The 10,534-nt window shown below is 26.2% G+C and overlaps 1 protein-coding gene across 1 annotated transcript; it reads right to left on the bottom strand.

Annotated features, from left to right (window-relative positions):
* Window positions 1-1,450: 1,450 nt before the first annotated feature.
* LOC107608265 (uncharacterized) lies at window positions 1,451-2,006 on the bottom strand. Its single transcript, XM_016310107.3, has one exon. It carries the CDS (start codon window positions 1,963-1,965, stop codon window positions 1,579-1,581), a length of 387 nt encoding a protein of 128 aa, XP_016165593.1. The 5' UTR covers window positions 1,966-2,006; the 3' UTR covers window positions 1,451-1,578.
* Between the last annotated feature and the right edge of the window lie 8,528 nt (window positions 2,007-10,534).

Here is a 10,534-nt window from a genome sequence, read left to right on the forward strand (position 1 = left end):
ATAGCTAAAACACTAAAAAGTCAAACAACCCTGTTCTAAAAAAAAAAATTATATTCATACTATTTTGTAATACATTGTTAAATAAATATTTATTATGATATAAATGACAAATTTTTATTTTTTTATTTCTTATTAATTACACTTTAATATAAAAAATAGAAAATATATTAAAAGTGGTGTATATACTATATAACATTCTTTTTTCAAAATCTTCAAAATAAAAAACTTTTCTATTACGGTCCAACCCAACTGAGCGAAATTGCCGCCCGACTCATAGGTAAACCGATCTGCACGGGTGGGTCAAATTATGTAACCCGCCGGGTCTACAATCCGGACACGCGTCCTGGCTGATAGCTGTGGGAAGCGAAACTTTATGGAAGGAGGCCTCCCCTCGTGGGGCCCACCCACAAACAAGGTATATAAAGGAAGGGTCCTACCCTCCCCCAAGGTACGTCACCATCACTTTCCCTCCTCACCACCTGCGCTCTAGACTGATTTGATCGTCGGAGTGTCTTTGCAGGTGGCACCTCCTTCACTCGTAAAAAACTCGGGAAGCCGGCTGCTCGCGCTGCTCACTTCCAGGACCTTAGGCTGAAGCAGGGACTCAGCTTTACACCTAACTAGTTACCCCAAACCGTCCGATACCCGACCTACCGAACACTTTCCAAAATAAAAAGATGAAAAGAAGAGAGAAAGTGGCCAATGACAACATGTGTATGTTCTATTTTTCACTTTTGTAATAATAATAATAATAATAATAATAATAATAATAATAATGTGATTTCTATCCAGATTTTTGGACAAAATAGGGTGGCCCACTGGACCAAGGTGGAAAAACCTGCAATATTAAAGCCCACTTACACATGAGAAGGAACATCACATGTCATAAGCTTTCACCCATTCATTCTAACTTTACCTCAGATATCATCAACTGAAACCAGATGTATGACACATTCACATTTTTCTTAAAATAGACTTACACTTACTTTCCATTAATCACATTTTATTTCATCAAAATAAATTTAATAAAATATTTAAAAAAATAAATAATTAGCTCCAAATATAAGATAAAGATAAATGAAAAAAAAATTCTAACATTTCTCATCAATTTAAGGTGAGTACGTACGCCAAAAATAACCATGCTATGATAATAAGATCCTGATGATGAGTAATAGCAAGTTACTAAGCATAAGACCGCAGATATTAATAGCATACGGATAAAATAACATGGTAGAAACTAGAAACTAAAAATTGAAGTGAAGTTAATTTCATATGAAATTAATAATAGAGAGTTATTAAATATTTGATAAATTTAACTAAATTATTATTTAACAGCTCTCAACTATCAACTCCATATAAATATAACTGCACCTAAATTTATACCAAATAACATAATAACTAGTAACCGCCCCCAAAAAACAGGTACAAAATTAAATAAATAAATCTAATTAAGAAGATGGGAAATATTTTCCTTGATCCCAACGAGAGTACAGAAACAAAATTAAGAATCTAACTAATGAGCCGTTGATTGATGATGATTAAGTAGAATTAATCAATTAATTAACCTCGAAGTTAAGGTTAATTGGTGTTTTGGTGGAGATTATTGTGAAAGAAAGCAGCAAGAGCCCTAAGAGTGTTGAGTTGGCAGCGAAGAGAGAGTATGTAACCGGCGGTTTCATCGAAGAGCTTCTCAACTCCTTCTACTGACTCGCCACCTGGCACTATCTTCTTCAATGCTTCAATCTTTCTCTCTACCTCTTCTCTCTCCTCTTCTTCTTCTTCCTCTTTCTTCACATCGTCATGGTCTTCTTCTTCTTCTTCTTTTTCTTCTTCTTCTCTCCGCCGCCTCCGGCCTCGCCGTAAAACATGCAATGCGGCCTGCTTCTTGTCGTGGTGGTGAAATGGTGGTGGCATGGTGATCGAGATTATCTGTGGTTCTTCTGCGTTGTCTTCGCCTTCTCCCATTGTTCTTGTGAGTGTAAGAGAGTGTGTGTGTGTGTGTTTATTATGAGAAGAGAGGGAATTAGAAGAAGAGGGATAGAATGGGAATTAAATAATAATTAAAATTTCAATCAATTACAAATTGACAACGAAGCTATGGTCCCACTAGCCACTGGGGTTTTTTATATTTGCCCTCTGAAATTTTTTCCATTATTTCCAGTAATCCATGATCCTTGTTACCTCCAATAAATTAAACTGTTCAAATTTTGAACAACAATGCTAGAAATTAAGAGGTATCAGCCAAAAATCAGCTAAATGTCTTTGAATTCAAAATTTTTGCGTAAATGGGTTTATGTTAGGCATTAGGATGTTTCTTCTACTAAGTATCAGAATATTTTTTTTCATACTAAATAGATGTTTTTTTATATATTTTATAAAAATTTTTATATACTAAAAATCGAGATTGTTGGAAGTTTAATTTGGAGTGAGAAACAATTAATATCAAATATTAATTTGGAGTGAGAAGCAATTAATATCAAATATTATAAATTAAAAACAAATAAAATTAATTAAATATAATTATAAATTAGTTAAGTTGTTTACTTTTTAACTGATCAATTTTGAATCATATTTTGCGTTTGTAATATTTTTTAAAATAAAATTTCAATTTCCGATAAATTAATCATGCATTGTCTATCAAACTGAAGAACTTAATATTTCAATGGCTAACCATGGGAATTGGGAAGAACTTAATATTCCATAAACAACTTCCTTTTTTCAAACAAAATTGACAATATTTTTTTAATAATATTGGTTAAAAATATTATTAAATAATAACACATATTATTTTAATTTTAATAATTTTTTTTTAAATATTATAACCACCGTAAGATTTATTACATTTTTAGTCGTGTGTGATGTTACGTTATTGTATTTATATTTACGTGATTTGTCTTTAGCAGCTGTGGACAAGCTAAATAGTGATAATTAATTATTATATTTAACAATAAATTAAATCATATCATATTTAGACATGTATGCATGACATATATTGCATTTAAAACTCTGGATTTTGATCGATTGATGTGAGAGATATTTATAAAAGACTTGGATACTTAAGTTAATTTGTGTTTTAAGAGATATAAGAATTAAGATGAAAATGTCATATTTTAAAAGCAAAGTATTACTCCTTATATATAGTATTGAGTGCATGCGATAAACCTGAAAAGATTCACTAATTCTATCCTAAATACGTGCCTGATCTTCAAAGACGACATCTGAACGATTTCTATTTAATAGGAAGATACTCTTATAAAGTATGAGCTATATAATTTAGTTGGAGTGAGAATATATGTATTCACATTACTCCATTGTACTTGCAAGGATTCGTATAGCTACTAAGATTATTGTGCACTCAAATTAGTTATTGGCATAACATACGTATTAAATATAAAATATATACTAATAAATTTGGCTCATTTTTTGGATATGTAAATTGTGTGTATTGTGCATGATTATGGAAGTGGGTGGTGTTAGACATAAATATGGAGACAGTTTTTTTTTTTTAACTATGAAGCGAAAAAAATGGACGGTCCGATTTCTTTGTTAAACAAATTAAAAACACAAATTGGATGGTCCGATTTGTGTGGAAGAAAAAATCGGAGGGTCTGATTTGTATTTTTAAATTTTTTTATTCTAAAAACAAAAATTAGATGGTCCGATTTTAATATTAAAATTTTTTTAATTGTCTAAAACACAAATCGGACAGTACGATTTGTGTATTACAATTTTTTTTATTTTTTTAAGTACAAATCGAAGGGTCCGATTTGTTTTTGACACTACAACTACGTAAAGCACCTATACATTCCATAACTAGGTTCTACATCATTCCTCTTTCCATATCTAAATTAAAAAGTGAACAAATTTTAGTGGTTTATATACATAATATTTTTAATTTTTGATTGTAACAATGTAGGTATTTTTGCTAATATCTTACCAATATGTTATAGGTTAAATAATATGATTTTCTATATTCATCTAAGAAATATAAATGATCAGAAGTACACACGTATACAAAGAAGAGTGTAAATATGAGTGAAAAATAAAAATCCATTAATTAAAATATTTAAAATAATATATACACACTTTAACTATTATTTTTAGTATTTAATATTAATATAAAATTATTTTATATATATATCTAATTACATAATGTTATATTAGTAAAAATTGTTTTATATGTGTATAAAATATTTCATATTTTTTTTAAAGTTAAAAATAAAACTCGAATTCACAATCTCTAAATAAATATAAAAAGACATTGGAACTATATTTTATTAGTAAAATATTTTACACTTTCTTTTTTTTTTTACCAAAAATAGAATACTCGACCCGCAATCTCTTAACTGAATATGAAAAAACTATGTCATTTGAACTATAACTCATTGACAAAATATTTCACACTTTCGATACATTAAAATTAAACTATTATATTTATATATAAAAATATTTGATTATAAATAAGCACTTAAAAAAATGGTCCCACTAGTCCGAGAAGACAGAAAAGAAGGGGAAGAAAGCACATGTGCTCACATGGAATCCTTGAAGCTAAGACTCACCCATGTGCCTCTCCATTCTCTTTCATATGAATCTTCGCATGAATGCCACGTGTATGCTTTCCACTGACCCCACCCTTGAGCCCCACAAAACCCTCCCCCTATTATTATTAGCCGCTTCTTAATCAACTTTTATTCTTATCAATCCCAATACTAATATCTCATTAACCTTTTTTATTTGCTTTAAATTATTCAATGTTTTAACGTGCATGTGTCATTTTAGTTTTTAAACTAATTATAATCATAAATCATATCTACAATACTTAAATAAATATAGGAAATTAATATTAATTAATTAAAATTAACTAACTTCAGAATTTAATATATAATTTAAATTTTATGATTAAAATATTTTAGGTTTAATTATTCTGTTAGTCCCTATAGTTTTACAAAATTTTTAATTAGGTCTTTATATTTTTTTTTAATTGCGTCCTTATACCAATTTTTTTTTCAATTGAGTCTCTACATTTTTTTATTTGAGTTCCTGCACCAATTTTTTTTTAGTTAGGTCCCTACACAATGAAGTCAATTACTATCAAGAGAGACTTAATTGAAAAAAAAATTTGGTGCAAGGACCCAATTAAAAGGAAAAAAAGTATAATGACCTAATTAAAAATTTTGCGAAACTATAGGGACCAACAGAGTAATTAAACCAATATTTTGATATAAAAACTTAAGATAAACATAATTTAAAAAATTTAATTAAAGTTGGCTAAAAAAATTAGATTGCCTAACATTATTCTACTGAAAATTTATATAAAAATATGGCTAATTAGTAATTACGATTGTAATTAGAATTTACATTAAGTCTATAAGTATTTTTCGCACGAGATATGTCAGACATGCAACTTGCTTTTATGGAATAGGTATCACACATAGTGGCTATTTATATAAATCATATACGAATTTCATATATATATAAAATTCAAAATTATTTACACAATAAAATAGACTATATATATATATATATAAATATAAATTGAATGGATTTATGTAAGTACGTAAAACAAATTAAATTTTAAAATTCGTATAGTGCATCATTATATTGTACTTGTTAATTGTTATTTATATTATTGTGCATACAATGGACGATTAAATTAATTTTGGGGTTCACCAAGAATCGAACTCTTGACCTTTTGGATCTAGTGTTCTAACACCATACCATGATATCACTCATCCCAAAAGCTTCAGCTGATGGGAAAAAGTAACATTAATGGTTATATCTCTAATATTCCATAAACCTCCATTGTACACATTGTACAAGTATTCCATTTGCTCCTCATACTTTCCCTTAATTTATACACATACTGATATAATAAAATATATGGATGAATAAAAATATGACAATTGGAATATTTCGATCAATTATTTGTTTTTATTTATTTTTAAAAAATATTATATTAAAATATATAATAACAAAATCTTTAAAAAAATTTATAAAAGAACAAAAATATTTTTGTATTATTTTTATTAAAAGAATAAATAATTTTTTTGTTATTGTGATCAAAATTAAAATCCTTTTACAATAAAAGAAAAATTAACATCAAATAATCTAAAAATTCACGTACGTAATTATTGCACCAAATCAGACATACTAAATGGATGATATTGATATCAATTCAATTGCCTTAATTGATGATAGAACTGTTACACATATACATGTGACAAATCAAACATAATCAATACAATAAACGGAATTTAAACAAAAAAAAAATGTTGCTAAACCAAAGACATAGGATAATGATATGAAAGTGTATATTAGTATACGAAAAATTTGTGAGATAGATCCAATATTTATACAAATATATTTTGATGAATAACATTTATGAACCTTTTATTTTATATTTATGAATTTATGTAAATATTAAAAAAAATTAAAATTGTATATACGTATCATAATAGTTAAAATCTTGATTTAAATTTTAAAATATTTTAATATTATAATTTTAAATGAGTTAATTAATTTGATAAAATTTATACTAAATTTATAATTTAACAATTTAAATTTTATTACGATTTTATATTTTAATCAAGATTTAGAATTTTAATTTTCTCTCATGAATGGAAGAACATGTGGTAGTGGAGAAGGCAGAAGAGGGAGGTGGTGATGTTTCCAAGAAGGAAACCAGAGGATGGATTGGGTGATTGATATTTTTTGCATTTAGAGATGTAAATTTTCATTTTTGTGTTGGCCATATGGGACTCCATGTGCTTCACTCCCACTCCTATCCCTTTCTTCTTGTCACATTCACACACTACACCATCACCCTCTTTTTTTATTTTATATACAATAAAATATAAATAGATTCCTAAATATTTATATTTTGAATAGATTAGTTTTAAAAAAAATATATTAATAAAGTTTTTTAAAATAATAAATATGTATAAAGTAGCTTCAGTTAAGATCTTTTATCCTAATGATTAGGAACTAATTTAAAATTAGTGTATCTATATGTACTAATTTTTAAAAAAATTATTAATATTTTTTTTAGAGATTCATCTGTTTGAAGTGTAAATTCTAAATTTTTTTTGTTATTTTAATCTTATATATATTATAAAAAATTATATAATTAGTAATACCACGTAATATTATGTAATTAGTAAATATTATCATTTTGTGTCCGTATTTAATCAGTAATAATTTACACCTATATTTATAAGTATTTGTATACAAAAGATATATAATTTATATTTATATTTACCGAAATTTATATACATGAGATAATACAATTTACATATATAAATTAATAAAATTTATTTGTTGAAGATAATTTAATATTTATACTGACTAAATAATTGCTAAAATTATTGAAAACTACTGACTTCTTAAGTTTCTGCTATATAATTATTTGGTTAAATTTATATATTTAGGTAATTTTGAAATAATAAAACTATTTTATATTTACATTATTTTTGTTTTTCCATTCTAATACTCGATCTTTTCTTCTTTCCTTGGTGCTAATGAGGATCCGTACCTCCCATTATTCTGTGTACGAAAAATGTTATTCTGATCAGAGAGCCATGCATTTATAATTCAATTAATATCACATACATACATATATCTACTTTGTGTCTAATAATCTTATTGAAATAAAAAATGTGTGGATATTCAAGTGAGTTTGTCTGTATGTTAACTTATTGGACCAGTGTTTGTTTGTTTTTCTTTTTTTTTTTTTCTTAACATATAGCTATCATCATCATCTATTTCAAACTCACATATTAGTTTTCTTTTTATGAAAAATAGTGTATAAATTTTAATGTACCATCATATGATGTAATGATGGTTATGTTTGAATAAGATTTATGGCTTATATCTATCTATTATTCATTCTTACTTACCATTGTTTGTAAGAAATTAAAGATGCCCAAAATAATCTTTATGAAGGAAATCAAAGTCTTTCACATGGTAGGCCTCTAGTGGAGCATCATGAAATACTCTTTTTTTTTTTTAGTGAATATCCATCCGGTCCCTGACAATTATTTCGAAAGGACAATGAGGTCTCCAAGAAAAAAAAACACCAAATCCGGCTTCTGATATTTTTTTTTTGGGACTGATTAGCTCCTGTGTAAAAAAAAAACAACATTAATTTTTTTTTTTGCACAAAGACCTCGTTGTCCTTTCGAGATAATTGTCAAGGGCCGGATTGAGATTTTTTTTGTCAAGAATCTCGTTGTCTTTCGAGCTAATTATTAGGGGATATAAAGGTTTTTCTCCTTTTTTTTTTCTTTTTTTCTTTTTATTTTTCCTCTGACTATTACATAGAAGGCTAGGGCAAAGCTAGACCCAAACTATAGGGGGGCCAAAATTTTATTCTTAAATTTTTTAAAATGGAATAATATATATGTCTAATTTTTGCTTTAATTAAAGGTTATAATTTATACATCCATATATACATTTATATATTACATTTCACTGTTGGTGTTCATTATTTTTTAATTAAAGATTATTGTTTACACATGCATCCATACATTTATGTATTTTCATATATTATAATAACATAATAAATAAAAGGAGAAAAGAGTCAATTACAAAATAAAAAAAGTATTTATTTATTTTAAAAGAGGCAAAACAAAAATTGTTTTTTTTTTCCTATTCATTTTGTCCAGTTGATGTTTAAAGTGAGGAAAGGTTAAAAATTTAATACAATCATTTAATTATATATTATCACATCTGCAAAAGTTACCAATACTAAAATTCATTACTTAAAAAAATTTAAATATATAAATTTAATTAGATGCTTATAAAATTTTTGACATTGTTAGTAACTTAGTACATAAAATTAAACTCTTGAAAAAATAATTATTATTTGACATGCATGTTTAAGCACAATTTAAATGATGATAATATGAATTAATTTGGATTAATCTAATAATTAACTCACTAGTTCGCTTAAATCAAATTCTGTCCATATAGTAATTCATTCGTTAGTAATAAACTCTTAAATAAAATTTAAATTCGCCGTGAATTAATTATGACCTGTAAGACTGAGAAATATGGGAAATAACAAAAAATGATGATGATATGATACCACAAAAATGTTTAAAACAAGACTAAGAGAAATAAAACAAGTAAGAATAATTAATCAGTAGAACAAAACCTACTACAATAATAGCAGTTAATATTAGTAATAAAAATTCAGTACACAAATAAAGAAAGTAGGGATGAGGATTTTAATTTGAAGCAGTTTAATTAATCTCTTAATTAATGATGAGCACATGAACTCACTCAGACTTTAATCTGTGAGGTCCCGCTGTCTGCAGTTTGCAGCAATGGTGCTTCCATTGCATATGAAGTAAATGCCAAAATGTATCCACATTCAAATAACTCTTTCATTTTTATTTTATTTTATTTTTAATTTATTTTGTTTGACATTCTTTAATCTGTTTTCTGCTGAAAAAAGGGTATGTATAGTTTTCAAAAATCAATGCAAATAAAATTTTCATATAATTGTGAAGGGTCTGTCTAGTGTACAGATGTTGATGTACAGATTTTTTATTTTTTGTGGTTGTTAAAAGCGTATCACTAAAAGTGTTGCTTAAGGAGAAAGTGTTACCCTTAATCGTTAACTTGGCTCTGATACCAATTTTTAAAATCGTCTTTTCTTTTAATTTCTTTTTTCGAAATTTCTATTAACTTTTCGAATAAATTTATATTTTGTATAGATTTGATTGGTGGTGCTTTATTTAAATGATTTGCCAAATCATAAACAAAAGTTTTGACAATTTCTACTATTACTAGTATTTATAATTCTGATTTCATTTTTATAATTTTTTCAATCTTGTTTTTGTTTATAATATTCTTTTTTGCATGGATTATTGTATATAAAATCTTTTATCTGTTTGTCTTTTTCTTTAATATAATTTCTCAAATCTTCAAAAAACTCTTTTATTTCTACACTTTCTGTTGTTTCTAAATATCTTTTTAATTTTTCAACTTCATTCTCCATTTTTTCTTTTAACAGCTTTAATTCTTTTAAATCATAATATGATTTTTCAGGCATTTATAAATTTTTTAAGTTTAACTCTAACTTGTTTATATTTATTCTTATTTCTATCCTTTTTATTATAAGGTCATTAATTTCGATCTGAAGATTATTTAATTCCCTTTTATATTCCTTTATTTTGTTTTTTTAATTCTTTCGCCCTTTTTCTTTTTATTTTATTTTCTGGTCTTTCAATCTTTGTATGCCTCATTATTTATTTTAGAATTTCTGCAAATTCTATCATCGATTCATCACTATTTTCTAGAGATTCTATCATTTTTTTCTAGCTCTTCAACTTCTCTTTTCAACTTGTCATAGATTATTTTTAGTGCTTCAAATGCTCTTTGATTTATTTCAGAAAACTGTAAATAATTAAACCGATTTTCTCTTTCAAAGAGCTCTTGTTTCTTGTCTTGATAAGTTACATATATTTTTTCTTTATTTATTGTCATAATTTAGTGTTTAGGGTTTCGTTTAATTTTTCGACCTTTTTTG

Source organism: Arachis ipaensis, chromosome B7 (genome assembly GCF_059453495.1).
Source record: "Arachis ipaensis isolate K30076 ecotype BB chromosome B7, ASM5945349v1, whole genome shotgun sequence".
NCBI lineage: Eukaryota > Viridiplantae > Streptophyta > Magnoliopsida > Fabales > Fabaceae > Arachis > Arachis ipaensis.

Excerpts from the sequence above, each read along its gene's own strand:
- LOC107608265 (XM_016310107.3), bottom strand. The coding sequence starts at position 1,965 with ATGGGAGAAGGCGAAGACAACGCAGAAGAACCACAGATAATCTCGATC.